Below are 19,400 nucleotides of genomic sequence, written 5' to 3' on the forward strand. Positions count from 1 at the left end.
ATGGGAGGGAGCTTGTTCTGTGCGACGCTTAGTTTTCGAGATAGATGTGACTGACGAAGAACAAGACGTCACCTTCCAAATAAGCACGACTATGTTGCAGGTGGAAGCCGCTGAGATTGCATTTCTTCGGGAGGTTTCCGCAAAAATAGATTTTATACGGTTTGCGCGAAACGATCTCTGAGATCTCTGTTCGTCTCGTGATAACGCAGGGCCGGACTACCGGGGGGGTTATGGGGGTTGCGCAACCCCCCCCCCCCCTAGCCTAAACATGTACCTTACTTATTTAATTTTTTTTTTATTATTGCTTATTTTATGCCGTTTCATGCAAGGAGCGACCATTTTCCTATCTCAGAATATGACCTACCCGTCAGCTTCAGGGGGCTTCGCCCCCTGACCCCCGCAACGAGGGGGGGGGGGGGGTGGTGGGTTCTAGGGTTTCCGGACCCCCCCCCCCAGACAAAAAATAAAAATATTGAATGAGGTATGCATTTCTTTATTTTACATTGAGTTTCCATTTTTGGGGTATTAATCAGTGACAAAATCTGCTGCCTGAAACTGGTAATGATCATCCTCAGAATGCACCAGATTGCACCATTTTGCATCCTTTTTTTCAAAATTTTCCGGGGGGGCATGCCCCCGGACCCCCCTAGCAAGCTAGGCGCTTCGCGCCGTCGGCTCGGCGCTTTGCGCCTTCACACCCATATCTTCACAATATACTTTTGAAAAAAACCAGTCATAAAATGGACTGATCCGCCCCTGCCGCCAGGGGGGACATCCCCCTGGGCCACCACTGGCAACCCCCCCCCCTCCTCTTCGCCTAGTCCGGCCCTGTAACGTTATTTTGTATGATAACGATTCACTTGCAAACTAAAGTATACAATTTGGTGTGTCAGTGGTAAATGTAAATAGAAGTGTGTAATACAGACAAAGCAAACAAATAAACGTGTTTTTCTCGTGAAAATGATGTGTTGTGCGGGTGTTTGGGTGGCCACGTGATGTACACAAAACAAAGTGCGGGACGGGCTCTGCTCTGTGCTGTAACACTGGCAAGTTCAAAACACGAGAAAAACGATTGCGTTATGCGGGCAGCCACGGGGGATGTATTGTATTTTTCAAATGGTTGTAAAATAAGTCTTGTATTCATCACCGTACTCGGGCCCTGTTCTTTTTTTCGTCACACCTAAACCTGTTATTTCTCAGGGCCGGGCCCAGGGGGGGTTCCAGGGGTTCCGGAACCCCACCCCTGGAAAAAGCATGTACCTTGCTTTGACTTTTACTAATTTTAGCACCAAAACAATGCTGCTCTTAACCCTCAAAACAAGGCCCAGAATGCACCAGATTGCACAGATTTTAACCGTTTTTCAAAAATTTTCCGGGGGAACATGCCCCCGGACCCCCCTAGTTCGCGCGCCTGCAAAGCAGGCGCGCGCTTGAGGCTTCGCCACTTTGCTGATTTGCCCCCCCAAAAAAGGAGGAACCCCCCCCCTTACAACTCATTTGGTCCGGCCCTGTTTCTTGTGAGCGACGCAGCATTATTATCTGAATCAACGTTTCTGCCTTCAAGCGCGCCAGGCTGATTCAGCTCCGAGCGACTGTGTCTGGGACGTGAACCTTACTGGTTACTTACGCATAGACAAATACTTACCTGAAACACCATTACTGTTCTCCAGATGAACGTTTCTTGCACCTACACCTTACTGTGCAAAACCGAGAAAAAATAACTTAGTAGGCCTTATTAAACCACGATAATGCTCTCGGTTAAACGTAATTATTTTGCTGGGCAATATTGTACTAATCTGGAATAAACACCGCTCTGGTTTTTACATTTAGTCAAGTTTTGACTAAATGTTTTAACATAGAGGGGGAATCGAGAAGAGGGTCGTGGTGTATGTGTGTGTGTGTGTGTGTGTGTGTGTGCGTAGAGCGATTCAGAACAAAAACTACTGGACCGATCTTCATTAAACTTGACATGAGAGATCCTGAGTATAGTACCTCCAGACGTTTTTTTCATTTTTTTTAATGTTTTTTATGACGTCATATCCGGCTTTTCGTGAAAGTTGAGGCGGCACTGTCACGCTCTCATTTTTCAACCAAATTGGTTGACATTTTGGTCAGGTAATTTTCGACGAAGCCCGGACTTTGGTATTGCATTTCAGCTTGGAGGCTGAACAATCCAGTTTGCTCATTAAAGTTGTCAATAAAATCAATTTTCCGCAAACAGATTTTAAATTCATTGCATTGTATTCTTCATGACATTCTGAATCTAAACATAATGTACACATGTCATGTTAACTCTTAAAATGTGATCACAATTAACGAAAATAGATTAATTAGTACTACGATTAAAATTTAAGAAATCGATCCAAAAATGAGTTCATCTTATTCTGTATAATATCATAATTCCAAAAACAAATAGATACTAGAGGAATACCCGGCTTCGCCGGCTGGATCGCGAGACAGAGTAGCGGTTCGCCGGCTTAGAGCACGTGTTAAAAATTTTCATCCACCAGTTTGTGCCCGGGGTCCACCTGAATATGCCCACCAAATTTGATGCAGAATATTTACGATATCACAAACAGAACTCTACAATCCACAGGTGTTGCCTTGCGAGCTATAAATAGCTCACAACTTCTAAGGCGAACAACTCTGCAGAGTAGTCTCCCTGTCACACCCGCCCCCGTTTGAATCCGAACCATGGACCCGCCAAGCTTAGGTCCCTCCCAGAATCGTGGAATGGGAACAGCACGTAAATGATTCAGTGGCCATAATGCCATTCCTGAACATATCATGAGTCCCATCCCTGTCGACGACGCCGAATGTAACCGAGTGCCGAAACACCACAATCACCTTTGGAGGCGAAGTCCACTCAAACAGGATTGAGAAATTTAGAGCTTATCTCTAAGCCCTTTAAAAACTGTTATGGCTTCTCAAAGGAAGGCCTGAACATACAGACACACCAAAGCCGCCAGACCACATCACAAACAGAACTCTACAATCCACAGGTGTTGCCCACACACACACACACACACACACACACACACACACACACACACACACACACACACACACACACACACACACACACACAGAGAGAGAAGCCGTATATATATATATACTAGCAGTTAAGCCCGGCTTCGCCCGGGAGTAAGCGGAGCCCTGTAGCAATTTAAGACGCTCGCTATCCCATTATCATTAGCTTTACCTCCTTTGTTTGGATACAAAAAAAGAGTTATCTCCCTTACCTTTTAGAAATTTCCGGAACTGTCCAGTTAATTTTTCTTTCTTCATTTCTTCCCCTCATAGGAGCAATAGCGAGTCTCTAATATCACTGGCATGATGTGCTTGCTACAGGTGAACAGTAGGCACTGAACTGGTCTTGCACCATATAGGCTGTATTCAATAAATGGGAGGTCCATAATCTGAGAAAGGAAACAATGAATCAAGAAACTAAAACCCAGGTGCACATCTGCGGCACCTAGGGAGTGTACGTGCACACTATCTTGTTTCTGCCTCTTGCCATCTCAGAAGTATGGCGACCACAGACAAAAAAGTTATCTCCCTTACCTTCTAGAAATTTCCGGAACTGTCCAGTTAATTTTTCATTCTTCATTAAATTTTCTTCCCCTCATAGGAGCAATAGCAAGTCTCTAATATCACTGGCATGATGTGCTTGCTACAGGTGAACAGTAGGCACTGAACTGGTCTTGCACCATATAGGCTGTATTCAATAAATGGGAGGTCCATAATCTGAGAAAGGAAACAATGAATCAAGAAACTAAAACCCAGGTGCACATCTGCGGCACCTAGGGAGTGTACGTGCACACTATCTTGTTCCTGCCTCTTGCCATCTCAGAGGTATGGCGACCACAGACAAAAAAGAGTTATCTCCTTTACCTTCTAGAAATTTTCGGAACTGTCCAGTTAATTTTTCATTCTTCATTTCTTCCCCTCATAGGAGCAATAGCAAGTCTCTAATATCACTGGCATGATGTGCTTGCTACAGGTGAACAGTTATCTCCCTTACCTTCTAGAAATTTCCGGAACTGTCCAGTTAATTTTTCATTCTTCATTTCTTCCCCTCATAGGAGCAATAGCGAGTCTCTAATATCACTGGCATGATGTGCTTGCTACAGGTGAACAGTAGGCACTGAACTGGTCTTGCACCATATAGGCTGTATTCAATAAATGGGAGGTCCATAATCTGAGAAAGGAAACAATGAATCAAGAAACTAAAACCCAGGTGCACATCTGCGGCACCTAGGGAGTGTACGTGCACACTATCTTGTTCCTGCCTCTTGCCATCTCAGAGGTATGGCGACCACAGACAGACAGACACACAGACAGACACTCTCTTCTATATATATATACGACTTGTGTCTGTTTGTCTGTGTGTTTGTGTATCTGTCTGTGTATTTGTGTGTTTGTGTATTTGTGTATTCGCCATGCACGGCCAAAGTTCTCGATGGATCTGCTTCAAATTTGGTGGGCATATTCAGGTAGACCCGGGACACGACACAACCTGGTCGATATTTCAACACGTGCTCTCAGCGCGCAGCGCGGAACCGATTTTGGTTCCACCTCAGCTACCCGGGCCCCCATACCGACACACCAAAGCCGCTACACCACATCACAACGCCACAGTTCTCGGTGGATCTTTTTCAAATTTGGACACCGTATTCAGCTACACCCCGGACACAATATCATCGATGAGATATTTCAACACGTGCTCTCAGCGCGCAGCGCTGAATCGATTTTGGTTTTTGTGTTCATTTCACCATTATAAGTAACTCTTCTCATATTCTCCAGGTTTTCAGCGTTTACCTCCCTTCCTTCGTATGGTGCACTTTTGTGTCAGTGGAGCGTCTTCGGATATTCCCGGCGTTCTGTTACTGTTACTATTTTTAGAAGGTCAACGCAGTGTCCAGAACGTAAATTGGACCCGTAAATTATCCTCACTGTAAAAGTGCAAAGGTCGAATCAATTTATAGCCACGCGAAAAATACACTGTCATCTATCTCTCTATACATACGGCTTCTCTGTGTGTTTTTTTGTGTGTGTGTGTCTGTGTGTGTCTCTATGTGAGCAACACCTGTGCATTGTTCAGTTCTGTTTGTGATGTGGTCTGGCGGCTTTTGTGTAATTTTATGTACTGGCCTTCCTTTGAGAAGCCATAACTTGCTCAGTCCTGTTTGAGTGGAGTTCGCCTCCAAAGGTGATTAACACGGTTACATTCGTCGATAAGGATGGGACTCGATATGGTCAGGAATGGCATTATGGCCACTGAATCATTTTCGTGCTGTTCCCATTCCACGAATCTGGGAGGGACCTAAGCTTGGCGGGTCCATTGTTCGGACCCGGCGAAGCCGGCGTACGGCTCTAAGTACTTCTTCCCGGCGAAGCCGGCTACGCGGCGAAGCGGGTATTCATTCTAGTTTATTATATGTACTAGCAGTTAAGCCCGGCTTCGCCCGGGAGTAAGCGGAGTCCTGTAGCAATTTAAGACGCTCGCTATCCCATTATCATTAGCTTTACCTCCTTTGTTTGGATACAAAAAAAGAGTTATCTCCCTTACCTTCTAGAAATTTGCGGAACTGTCCAGTTAATTTTTCTTTCTTCATTTCTTCCCCTCATAGGAGCAATAGCGAGTCTCTAATATCACTGGCATGATGTGCTTGCTACAGGTGAACAGTAGGCACTGAACTGGTCTTGCACCATATAGGCTGTATTCAATAAATGGGAGGTCCATAATCTGAGAAAGGAAACAATGAATCAAGAAACTAAAACCCAGGTGCACATCTGCGGCACCTAGGGAGTGTACGTGCACACTATCTTGTTTCTGCCTCTTGCCATCTCAGAGGTATGGCGACCACAGACAAAAAAGAGTTATCTCCCTTACCTTCTAGAAATTTCCGGAACTGTCCAGTTAATTTTTCATTCTTCATTTCTTCCCCTCATAGGAGCAACAGCGAGTCTCTAATATCACTGGCATGATGTGCTTGCTACAGGTGAACAGTAGGCACTGAACTGGTCTTGCACCATATAGGCTGTATTCAATAAATGGGAGGTCCATAATCTGAGAAAGGAAACAATGAATCAAGAAACTAAAACCCAGGTGCACATCTGCGGCACCTAGGGAGTGTACGTGCACACTATCTTGTTCCTGCCTCTTGCCATCTCAGAGGTATGGCGACCACAGACAAAAAAGAGTTATCTCCCTTACCTTCTAGAAATTTCCGGAACTGTCCAGTTAATTTTTCATTCTTCATTTCTTCCCCTCATAGGAGCAATAGCAAGTCTCTAATATCACTGGCATGATGTGCTTGCTACAGGTGAACAGTTATCTCCCTTACCTTCTAGAAATTTCCGGAACTGTCCAGTTAATTTTTCATTCTTCATTTCTTCCCCTCATAGGAGCAACAGCGAGTCTCTAATATCACTGGCATGATGTGCTTGCTACAGGTGAACAGTAGGCACTGAACTGGTCTTGCACCATATAGGCTGTATTCAATAAATGGGAGGTCCATAATCTGAGAAAGGAAACAGTGAATCAAGAAACTAAAACCCAGGTGCACATCTGCGGCACCTAGGGAGTGTACGTGCACACTATCTTTTTCCTGCCTCTTGCCATCTCAGAGGTATGGCGACCACAGACAGACAGACAGACAGACAGACACACAGACAGACACTCTCTTTTATTATATGTATAGATAGATAGATATATACGACTTGTGTCTGTCTGTGTGTGTGTGTCTGTCTGTCTGTGTGTGTGTCTATGTGTCTCTGTGTGTGTGTGTGTGTGTGTGTGTCCTTTGTGTTCGATGCGCGGCCAAAGTTCTCGATGGATCTGTTTCAAATTTGGTGGCCATATTCACGTTCACCCTGGACACAATCTGGTCGATGAGATATTTCAATACGTGCTCTCAGCGCGCAGCGCAAACCGATTTTTTTTTTTCGGGATCAACTACCATAACTCTTCCTTATCTTCTCCATGTTTTCAGCGTTTACCTCCCTTCCTTCGTATGGTGCACTACGATATGAGGGGCATCTTCGGATATTCCCGGCGTTCTGTTACTATTTTTAGAAGGTCACCGCAGTGTCCAGAACGCTTTCCTTGGACCCGTAAGTTGTCCTCACTGTAAAAGTGCAAACGTCGAATCAATTTATAGCCACGCGAAAAATACACTGTCATCTATCTCTATATATACACAAAGAAAAAAGCCAAGCACCCCCCGAATGAATTTGTGATAATAATTGAGTCAAATTTGTTTTACCAATTTTTTTCTTCGTAATGACATCATAATAATAATAAATAATAATAAATAACTTTTCTATAGCGCGAGTCCCATCAATTGGCTCCAGGCGCTTTACAAATTCATTATAGAATAAACTAGCACAAATCAACAAGCATACAAAGCATACATTTAACTGAGACATAACACCAAGAACCAAGCACTAAGCAAAACTTAGCGTACAATGTTAAAAGTACACACACACACACACACACACACACACACACACACACACACACACGCACACACACAAACACACACACGCACGCACGCGCACACACAAAGATACCATTGACAAAGAGACCATAAAGCACATACAGGGTAGAGAGTTCCAAAACAGAATAGAGTTGTGGAGAGTCTACTCAGGCTAAGCAAAGGCTTTACGAAACAGGTATGTTTTGAGTTGGGTTTTGAAGGAGGAAAGGCTGCTGGAATCACGGATAGAACTTGGAAGCGAGTTCCAGACGGTCGGAATCTGGTACCTAAAGGTTCTTTCACCAAAGGTCTTGGTCCTGGTTTTGGGGATGCGAAGGAGTTTTTCAGAGGAGGATCTGAGAGAACGGGATGGCTCGTAGATACTGAGGGAATGGGACAAATAGGGGGGAAGTGATTTCTCAAAACAGCGGTACCCTAACAGAGCGAGCTTGTACTCGATTCTATACTTCATAGGAAGCCAGTGAAGGGTGGTAAGTAGGGGAGTGACATGGTCTTTCTTAGACTTCTGCAGAATGAGCCTTGCAGCACTGTTCTGGACTCTCTGTAAGCGATCAAGTTCTTCAGTGGGGAGGCCGGCAAGCAATGAGTTGCAGTAGTCAAGTCGACTCAGGATCAGAGAGGAGACAAGTTGAACAGTGGCTTGGAGTGTCAGGAATGATCTGACAGAGGAAATCTTGCGCAACTCAAAAAAGGCACATTTACAAACAAAACTAATGTGTTTTTGCATTGTCAGAGCAGAGTCCAGGTACACGCCTAGGTCCTTAACAGCGGTTTGGGAAACAATCTGAGTGTCGCCTATTGTCAGGGAAGTACAGTCAATCTGATTTAAAGCATGCCTTGAGCCTGACAGCATCACCTCAGTTTTTGAGTCATTCAGCTTGAGTTTATTGTCTATCATCCAGTCTTTAACTGACTCAATGCAGCGCTCAGTGTTTTTAACCACTTTTGGAAAATCACTGGGGGGAGCAGAATCCTCTTTTTGGGTGTCGTCGGCATACTTGTGGTGTTCGCAGCCATGCCTCGAGATGACGTCAGATAGGTCCTGTGTATATAGTGTAAACAGAACCGGGCCTAGAACAGAGCCCTGAGGTACTCCGTGCTTCAGGGGAACAGGGGATGATTCTTTTTGACCTATTTGTACTCTTTGAAAGCGTTCAGAGAGATATGACACGAACCACTGGAAGGCTTTGTCGGCAATTCCAAACGTGAACTGTAGTCTCTTTAGGAGGACGTCGTGGTCGATGGTGTCAAATGCCGCCGAGAGGTCCAAGAGTGCGAGCACAGACACTTCCTTGTTGTCAGCACTGGTCAGCAGCTTGTCAGTTACGTAAAGAAGAGCGGTTTCTGTGCTATGATTTTTCTTGTATGCGGACTGATGGACGTCCAAAAGATCATTTCTCAGCAGATGTTCTTGGAGCTGCGCTAGCACACACTTTTCTAACAGCTTGGTCAGAAAGGGTAAGTTTGAAATGGGTCTATAGTTCTTTAAGCACTCCGTGTCAAGGCCTGGCTTTTTTAGAAGTGGTGTTATGACTGCCTCTTTAAACTGTGCAGGCACAGACCCAGACTGAAGAGAAAGGTTTAAGATTCTCGTTACAACAGGAACAAGGAAATCCAGGCAAGTTTTCATGAGTGACGTGGGAATGGGGTCAAGTGTGCAGGATTTTGGAGCACATTTTGAAATAAGTTCAAAAACAAACTTCTCAGAAACAGGGCTAAACCGTGTAAGGGGGGTCCCTGAAAATGCGGCGAAGGACATTTGTGTTTTGGATGAGTCGAGACCTTTGCGAATGTCAGAGATCTTCTGGTCAAAGAAATTGCTGAAAGTCTCGGGGAGTTCTGATGGGGGAATCAATTTAGGGAGGGCAGTGGCTTTCTTCTTCGCGAATAGCTCATCTGTTACAGAAAACAGAGCCTTGGTGTCTTTGCACTCAGCGAGGCGGGATGTATAGTATTCCTGCTTGGCACTGGTGTGGAGAGCTTTGATGTCGTCAAGCTGTTGACGATAAATCTGACGGTGAACTGTCAGGCCTGACGTTCTCCATAACCTCTCCCACTTACGTACGAGCCGTTTGTGGTCCTTTATATCTTCGGACATCCATGGGGCTGAGGGACGATCAGTGACTTGCCTGGTGACAAGGGGGGCGTGGCTGTCCATCAGCTGACGTAGACAGGTGTTGAAGACCATCAAGAGGCCTGTGTCTGGCGTGTCGGCAGCAGTGGAGGCGGCAAACACCCTCACGTCTTCCCCAGACATACATGGGTTTCCATAATAAGGTTCGGAAGTTCACGCGTCAAGATTGTGTCGCCACTGCCTGTGAGAAGCACGTGCAGCATGCAACCCATGAATGTTAAAAAAGGCAGTATGCTCACGCTGAAAATTTCTGTATTTAACACTGGGCGACGACAATTTGCAAACATTCTCTGTGAACATGGCGAGAAGACGATTATCAGAGGCGATCCGATGGCAGATTATAGGAATGCATGCTATGCAGGAGCATCCTTCAAAGCGATTGGTCGTCAACTTGGCTACCACTACACCGTCATCAGCCGTTTGGTACGCAAACATCGTCAGACTGGTGCTGTGAAGGACCGTCCACAGTCAGGGCGACCCCGTGTGACGTCAGAACGTGAAGACCGAGCACTTCTCCGAATAATTCGGCGTGAGCCATTTTCAACGAGTACCGTCCTGAAACGAGCATGGCTTCCAAATCGACATCTGTCAACCAGGACCGTACGAAACCGCTTGAAAGCTGCAGGAATGGCAGCCCGAAGAGTCATTAAGCGTCCCCGACTGACAGATGACCACAAGAGAAGACGCTTGGCATGGTGTCTGGCACGGCAAAGATGGAACCTGAGAACGTGGAGGAGGATCCACTGGTCGGACGAAAGCAGATTCCTTCTCCATGTCACTGACGGCCGACTGAGGGTATGGAGGCACAGGAACACGGCCTATACACCCAGGATCATCAGACAAACTGTTCCATTCGGTGGCGGGTCAGTCATGGTTTGGGGTTGCATTTCCCATGACTGCAAGCTAGACCTTGTCACCATACGTGGCAACCTCACGGGTGATCAGTATATGCGACATGTCCTGGAACCTGTTGTCGTTACTCATTTTGACAACCACCCACTTGCCCCATGTACATGGATGATAACGCCAGGCCTCATCGATCCAGGGCAGTAGTGGACTACCTCCAGAACAACGCTGTAACAACACTCCCATGGCCGGCAATGAGTCCAGATCTTAATCCGCTGGAGCATGTTTGGGACATCCTGGGGCGTCGTATACAAGCTCTGCAGCCTCCTGTGCAGACATTACGTGAATTGGAGGCAGCTTTGCATCGTGAGTGGTTGCAAGTGACCCGTGAACAGATCCGACGTTTGACTGGAGGGATGAGACGCAGGGTTGACGCCGTCATCCGGGCACGCGGGGGTTTCACTCGATATTGAACTTTTGAATCGCGTATGCCATCTGAGCACTCTCAATTACATTTTTTTCATGACACATTTACCTAAACCTGTCTTTTTCAGCTTGCAGCTCCATACTTATCAGGGGTACTGTTTTAGGGTTAAAACGTCACTTTTTGGCAAGGTACCAAATCACGATTAAAACCAATCAAAACTGGAGTTTTCTTGTGTGATGTTATTTCCAAAGAGTTGCTCTTGTCGATAACATTTGTCAAACCGAGCTCCTGAACTTACTGTTTCCATACCAGAACTTTAAAAATCAGTCATTGCGAAATTGAAGGGGGGTGCTTGGCTTTTTTCTTTGTGTATAATTATACATATATATATACGGCTTCTCTGTGTGTGTGTGTGTGTTTGTGTGTGTGTGTGTGTGTGTGTGTGTGTGTTTGTGTGTGTCTGTAGAAAACACCTGTGGATTGTAGAGTTCTGTTTGTGATGTGGTATGGCTGCTTTTCTGAGTCTGGACGTTGAAAGCGGACAAACACTCAAGTCCTTAATGGCTCAAAACCGTAGGACTTTTAATATTAATTTTAACGAGTCTGTATGTTCTGGCCTTCCTCTGAAAAGCTATCACAGATTGAAAAGGGCTTAGAGATAAGCTCTAAATTTCTCCAACTTGCTTGAGTGGACTTCGCCTCCAAAGGTGATTGTGGTGTTTCGGCACTCAGTTACATTGGGCGTCGTCGACAAGTATGGGACTCGACATGATATGATCAGGAATGGCATTATGGCCACTGAATCATTTTCGTGCTGTTCCCATTCCACGAATCTGGGAGGGACCTAAGCATGGTTCGGACCCGGCGAAGCCGGCGTACGGTGCGCCACTCAAGCCGGGTATTCGGCTCTACTTGCTACCCGGCAAAGCGGGTATTCATCCAGTATATATATCTATCTATCTATATCTATAAATATATAGAGATAGATGACAGTGTATTTTTTGCGTGGCTATAAATTGATTCGACCTTTACACTTTTACAGTGAGGACAGTGTTCAGCGTTTACCTCCCTTCCTTCGTATGGTGTTCTGGACAGTGTTCTGGACAGTGCAGTGACCTTCTAAAAATAGTAACGGGAATATGGATTGAGCGTTGTGGACAGTGACCTTCTAAAAATAGTAACGGGAATATGGATTGACGCCACACGAAGGAAGGGAGATAAACGCAAAACACTGGAGAAGATAAGGAAGAGTTACTGGGAATGGATCTGGGAAGATGAACAGAAAAACCAAAATCGGTTCAGCGCTGCGCGCTGAGACAACGTGTTGAAAATTCTCATCGACCAGGTTGTGTCCGGGGTGTACCTGAATATGCGCACCAAATTTGAAGCAGATCCATCGAGAACTTTGGCTGTGCATCGCGAAGACACAGACAGACAGACAGACAGACAGACAGACAGACAGACAGACAGACACAAGTCGTATGTATAATAGATAGATGATAGGTTGTATTCAAAACAAGCTCAGAAAGTTAACAAGAATACAGGAAAGCGCGCTTTCCTGCTTAGCACAATACGCTACCGCGCTAATCTGGCGTGTAAATATCACTACGTTTTGCACGTGGAAGGTGAGCGATTTCCTTCACGCGGGGATTGACGAAGCCGTACTGTCTTGGTGAAAAAATGCAGTGCGTTCAGTTTCATTCTGTGAGTTCCACAGCTTGACTAAATGTAGTAATTTTGCCCTACGCGACTTGTTGTTGTTGTGTTTGTTTGTTTGAGGTGTTTGCTAATTCCTAGCTGGATTCCGGGATGTCTCCCCGGAAAGGTTTCATATCTTGTCGAAGGAGATCTACATGTGTAAGAAGATTTGAAGTAACAAGTGTAAAACAAGTCGCGTAAGGCGAAAATACAATATTTAGTCAAGTAGCTGTCGAACTCACAGAATAAAACTGAACGCAATGCCATTTTTCAGCAAGACCGTATACTCGTAGCATCGTCAGTCCACCGCTCATGGCAAAGGCAGTGAAATTGACAAGAAGAGCGGGATAGTAGTTGCGCTAAGAAGGATAGCACGCTTTTCTGTACCTCTCTTTGTTTTAACTTTCTGAGCGTGTTTTTAATCCAAACATATCATATCTATATGTTTTTGGAATCAGGAACCGACAAGAAATAAGATGAAAGTGTTTTTAAATTGATTTGGACAATTTAATTTTGATAATAATTTTTATATATTTAATTTTCAGAGCTTGTTTTTAATCCGAATATAACATATTTATATGTTTTTGGAATCAGCAAATGATGTAGAATAAGATAAAGGTAAATTTGGATCGTTTTATAAATTTTTATTTTTTTTTACAATTTTCAGATTTTTAATGACCAAAGTCATTAATTAATTTTTAAGCCACCAAGCTGAAATGCAATACCGAACCCCGGGCTTCGTCGAAGATTACTTGACCAAAATTTCAACCAATTTGGTTGAAAAATGAGGGCGTGACAGTGCCGCCTCAACTTTCACGAAAAGCCGGATATGACGTCATCAAAGACATTTATCAAAAAAATGAAAAAAACGTTCGGGGATTTCATACCCAGGAACTCTCATGTCAAATTTCATAAAGATCGGTCCAGTAGTTTAGTCTGAATCGCTCTACACACACACACAGACACACGCACATACACCACGACCCTCGTTTCGATTCCCCCTCGATGTTAAAATATTTAGTCAAAACTTGACTAAATATAAACAAGTCGCGTAAGGCGAAAATACAATATTTAGTCAAGTAGCTGTCGAACTCACAGAATGAAACTGAACGCAATGCCATTTTTCAGCAAGACTGTATACTCGTAGCATCGTCAGTCCACCGCTCATGGCAAAGGCAGTGAAATTGACAAGAAGAGCGGGGTAGCAGTTGCGCTAAGAAGGATAGCACGCTTTTCTGTACCTCTCTTTGTTTTAACTTTCTGAGCGTGTTTTTAATCCAAACATATCATATCTATATGTTTTTGGAATCAGGAACCGACAAGGAATAAGATGAAAGTGTTTTTAAATTGATTTGGACAATTTAATTTTGATAATAATTTTTATATATTTAATTTTCAGAGCTTGTTTTTAATCCGAATATAACATATTTATATGTTTTTGGAATCAGCAAATGATGGAGAATAAGATAAAGGTAAATTTGGATCGTTTTATAAATTTTTATTTTTTTTTACAATTTTCAGATTTTTAATGACCAAAGTCATTAATTAATTTTTAAGCCACCAAGCTGAAATGCAATACCGAAGTCCGGGCTTCGTCGAAGATTACTTGACCAAAATTTCAACCAATTTGGTTGAAAAATGAGGGCGTGACAGTGCCGCCTCAACTTTCACGAAAAGCCGGATATGACGTCATCAAAGACATTTATCAAAAAAATGAAAAAAACGTTCGGGGATTTCATACCCAGGAACTCTCATGTCAAATTTCATAAAGATCGGTCCAGTAGTTTAGTCTGAATCGCTCTACACACACACACACACACACGCACACACGCACACACGCACATACACCACGACCCTCGTTTCGATTCCCCCTCGATGTTAAAATATTTAGTCAAAACTTGACTAAATATAAAAACAAGTCGCGTAAGGCGAAAATACAATATTTAGTCAAGTAGCTGTCGAACTCACAGAATGAAACTGAACGCAATGCAACGCAGCAAGACCGTATACTCGTGGTCCACCGCTCACGGCATAGGCAGTGAAATTGACAAGAAGAGCGGGGTAGTGGTTACGCTATGCTGCATAGCACGCTTTTTATATTTAGTCAAGTTTTGACTAAATATTTTAACGTAGAGGGGGGAATCGAGACGAGGGTCGTGGTGTATGTGTGTGTGTGTGTGTGTGTGTGTGTGTGTGTGTGCGTGCGTGTAGAGCGATTCAGACCAAACTACTGGACCGATCTTTATGAAATTTGACATGAAAGTTTCTGGGTATGATATCCCCATACGTTTTTTTCATTTTTTTGATAAATGTCTTTTATGACGTCATATCCGGCTTTTCGTGAAAGTTGAGGCGGCACTGTCACGCCCTCATTTTTCAACCAAATTGGTTGAAATTTTGGTCAAGTAATCTTCGACGAAGCCCGGACTTCGGTATTGCATTTCAGCGTGGTGGCTTAAAAATTAATTAATGACTTTGGTCATTAAAAATCTGAAAATTGTAAAAAAAATATTTCTTTTATAAAACGATCCAAATTTACGTTTATCTTATTTTCCATCATTTGCTGATTCCAAAAACATATAAATATGTTATATTTGGATTAAAAACAAGCTCTGAAAATTAAATATATAAAAATTATTATCAAAATTAAATTGTCGAAATCAATTTAAAAACACTTTCATCTTATTCCTTGTCGGTTCCTGATTCCAAAAACATATAGATATGATATGTTTGGATTAAAAACACGCTCAGAAAGTTAAAACGAAGAGAGGTACAGAAAAGCGTGCTATCGTTCTCAGCGCAACTACTACCCCGCTCTTCTTGTCAATTTCACTGCCTTTGCCGTGAGCGGTGGACTGACGATATGTTAACGATTATACGGTCTTGCTGCGTTGCATTGCGTTTAGTTTCATTCTGTGAGTTCGACAGCTACTTGACTAAATGTTGTATTTTCGCCTTACGCGACTTGTCTGTACCTCTCTTCGTTTTAACTTTCTGAGCGTGTTTTTAATCCAAACATATCATATCTATATTTTTTTGGAATCAGGAACCGACAAGGAATAAGATGAAAGTGTTTTTAAATTGATTTCGAAAAAAAAATTTTGATAATAATTTTTGGCTCACGAAGTGTAGCCTATGCGATGCTAACTTTTGTCTGTCTGTGCGTGCGTGCGTGCGTATGTATGTATGTATGTATGTATGTATGTATGTATGTCTGTGGTAGAAACTTTAACATTTGAAGACGTCATATTACATTGACGTCACATTATGACGTACGAGGGTTAGACGTCACGCGATGGTCTCGGTGATTGTTATTTTGAGCGGGCCGAGACTATTTGGCAGTCGTGTCCATGTAAGTAGGCTACATGCAGACAGACAGATCTAGATCTAGTGTCTCGCTTTCTTGCACAGTTTCACTATGCTCTTTCTGTGTGTCACTGTGTGTGTGTGTGTGTGTGTGTGTGTGTGTGTGTGTTTGTGTGTGTGTGTGTGTGTGTGTGTTTGCGTGTGTGTGTGTGCGTGCGTGTGTGCGTGCGTGCGTGCGTGTGTGTGTGTGTGTGTGTGTGGGTGTGTGTGTGTGTACTGTGGGTGTGTATGTGTGACGGAGTGATTGAGTTTGTGTTACTGTTTGTCTAGTTCTTACGTGAGCCTTGAAGGCTTCGCCTCTTGTTATATATTTAATTTTCAGAACTTGTTTTTAATCCGAATATAACATATTTATATGTTTTTGGAATCAGCAAATGATGGAGAATAAGATAAACGTAAATTTGGATCGTTTTATAAATTTTTATTTTTTTTTTACAATTTTCAGATTTTTAATGACCAAAGTCATTAATTAATTTTTAAGCCACCAAGCTGAAATGCAATACCGAACCCCGGGCTTCGTCGAAGAGTACTTGACCAAAATTTCAACCAATTTGGTTGAAAAATGAGGGCGTGACAGTGCCGCCTCAACTTTCACGAAAAGCCGGATATGACGTCATGAAAGACATTTATCAAAAAAATGAAAAAAACGTTCGGGGATTTCATACCCAGGAACTCTCATGTCAAATTTCATAAAGATCGGTCCAGTAGTTTAGTCTGAATCGCTCTACACACACACACACACGCACAGACAGACACACATACACCACGACCCTCGTTTCGATTCCCCCTCGATGTTAAAATATTTAGTCAAAACTTGACTAAATATAAAAAGACATCAGCTTTTTAGAACCTTCTTTATTTTACAGTGACAGACAGACACACATGTAAATAATTTCAAACACGGGAACTACTGTGTGAACTGAGAAAGAAAACAAGCTTGCATCGGTCCCGCATAGTCCTATCAGTTAAAGGCACAGTGAGCCTCCCGTAAACCATCACAGCTACTGTCAGGCTTGTTCATACAGTACAAACACCCTTTCATTTAAACACTCACCGCTTGAGAACATCCTAGGTGCCCTCTGTAAAGAGCGAGCAATTTTCAAAGAATTTATTTTTGCGTGATATATCTTACCCCTGAGCCATCGTGAACCCATGTGATCCAGTTTCCCTTTTTCACAATGTAGTCGTCAGTTAGTAATTTGAATGCGACTCGATTTGAGCTTATCTGCGATAGCACGTTATTATGTACGAAACAAACGGCTGTGGTTCACAAGAACTCTAGCGATGGCTTTTGACTGTTCAGAGGAACATAAACCGTCGTCTGCTACGAGAACCACGACCTTGCGTGACCCTTCTTCCGGGCTTTTCATTTTTCAAACTTTCAAAACTTCGAATTGTACTGAATCAGATCTTGTCTTGAAGAATTATTTCATGATTTAAGAATGTTTGTGTAACAAGCTGTCATTTAATTATTTAGATTTTAAAAGTTAGGTCTAGCGCCAAAACGCACCGTCCGATATTGTTATCAGACAATCCTCAAAATTAATGCTTTGAGCATTGTTCGCTCTTTCCGTAGGGCACCTAGGATGTTCCCGTTTGGCGAGCGTTCAAATGGAAGGATGTTTGTACTGTGTGTAAAAGCCTGACAATATCTGTGATGGATTACGGGAGGCTTACTATGCCTTTCAAGGGACGTGAAAAAACAGCTGCAAACCAAACTAGTTACTCACTACCGTTTAGGCTTGAAAGTAGGTCACTGCACAGCGACAACCGACACTTACTTGATGGTGATGTGTGGAGGATCGCCGTTCACAACTACCACGTCAACGGAAGCCACTGTGAAGCGTGTATCCTTGTTCAGGGTAACGTTGAATCTGTAGATCTCCCCGGCCGTCAGAGAACTCATGTTGGTCGACACTGACCCGGATGTACTAATAATGGTAGGGCAACCTGTACCAGTGCTTCCATTCTTAAAGGTACATGTCCAGTTGAGCACGGCTAGGTTCTGAAATAAAAATAATGTAAGTCAATCACACATTTTCAACTGTTTAGTTCCAAGTCATTCACGTTTAATAAAAAATAGCCTTACATATTAGATTCGTGATTGAACAGTGGTTTCGACTTTGTGTAAATAAACGTTCCATTTAACTACAGTGGAACCTCCCGTTACGACCTCTCCCAAGAACGACCCCATCCTTTTTTCGACCGAATTTCTCAGCACGGATGCTTTTCATACTGTAACTAACCTCCCAAGAACGACGCCCTTCTTTTTCCAACGACCGGCCTACCAAAATAGGGTCAATAACGACTTTGACCTTTTAACCAGTGAGTGTTAAAGTTCATAATTACCCAGCACACGCGGAACACGCACGCCATTAGTCACGCAACATGTGTGTATGTGTGTGTGTGTTTGTGTTATGCCTGCCCGTCTGTGCGCTGGTGTATGCACGTACATCATGCTTATCCATATGCACATCAAATGGGAACAAAAATAGGATAACGGACACAACTTTTACGACTGAACTGCCCAACAGTTGCCACCCCTGTGAAAAAAATTAGACCTCCCAAACTCCCAATAAAGGCCCCTCCTTTTTACGACCGATTTTTCTGGACATTTTTAAGGTCGTTAGTGGGAGGTTTTACTGTATTGTTTTTATTTGTTAACACAAACGTTAGCATAGGAAGGAAGATAATTATGTTTGAGTGAACAGCTATACATTAAGCGCATCACTTACAGAGTTGACCGCCGAGTTGTTCACTACATCCGGATCGTAGGAGAACTTGAGAGGTTCAAGCACGAGGGAACCACCCGATTTTCCCCTGACGATCTCACTGGTTCCTCCTTCAACCATCAGTCCCACCAAGTCGGACTTCTCCACCTTGATGTAACTGAAAGCAAACAGTTCATTCGATTTTCCTTGTTTTGTGTTGCCCCCCCCCCCCCCCCCTCCCCTTCTTTTTTTCGGGGGAAGGGTGGGGGTATGCTCATTTCTTTGTCACATAAATTCCTTGCACTTCTATCTGTTTGCTTGTTAGTTTATCTATGGGTTTTGGGTACAGGAACTGACTAGGAGAGGAACAAGCGGATTTGTTTTAGATTCTGGGCAAATGTAGGCCTATAGTAAGAACAAGTCGCATAAGGCGAAATAACAACATTTAGTCAAGCATTCGAACTCACAGAATGAAACTGAACGCACTGCTTTTTTCGTCAGTCCACCGCTCGTTGCAAAGGCAGTGAAATCGACAAGCCATGCAGAATAGTGCGGTAGTGGTCGCGCTGAGCAGGATAACACGCTTTTCTGTATGTCTATTCTTTTTAGCTTACTGAGTTCGTTTTTAATCCAAACATATCATATCTATATGTTTTTGGAATCCAGGACCGACAAGGAATAAGATGAAATTGTTTTTAAATCGATTTCGGAAA

General features: G+C 43.4%; 1 protein-coding gene across 1 annotated transcript in view; it reads right to left on the reverse strand.

Annotated features, from left to right (window-relative positions):
- The window catches only part of LOC138958574 (polycystin family receptor for egg jelly-like), a gene marked incomplete in the record, with an annotated part of 112,216 nt that overhangs the window by 43,744 nt on the left and 49,072 nt on the right, over positions 1–19,400 (reverse strand). The window contains 2 exon segments of the mRNA XM_070329774.1: positions 17,758–17,981; positions 18,712–18,865. Of these exon segments, the coding sequence (XP_070185875.1) occupies positions 17,758–17,981; positions 18,712–18,865 (378 nt within the window).

This window comes from Littorina saxatilis, linkage group LG2 (genome assembly GCF_037325665.1).
Source record: "Littorina saxatilis isolate snail1 linkage group LG2, US_GU_Lsax_2.0, whole genome shotgun sequence".
Classification (NCBI taxonomy): Eukaryota; Metazoa; Mollusca; class Gastropoda; order Littorinimorpha; family Littorinidae; genus Littorina; species Littorina saxatilis.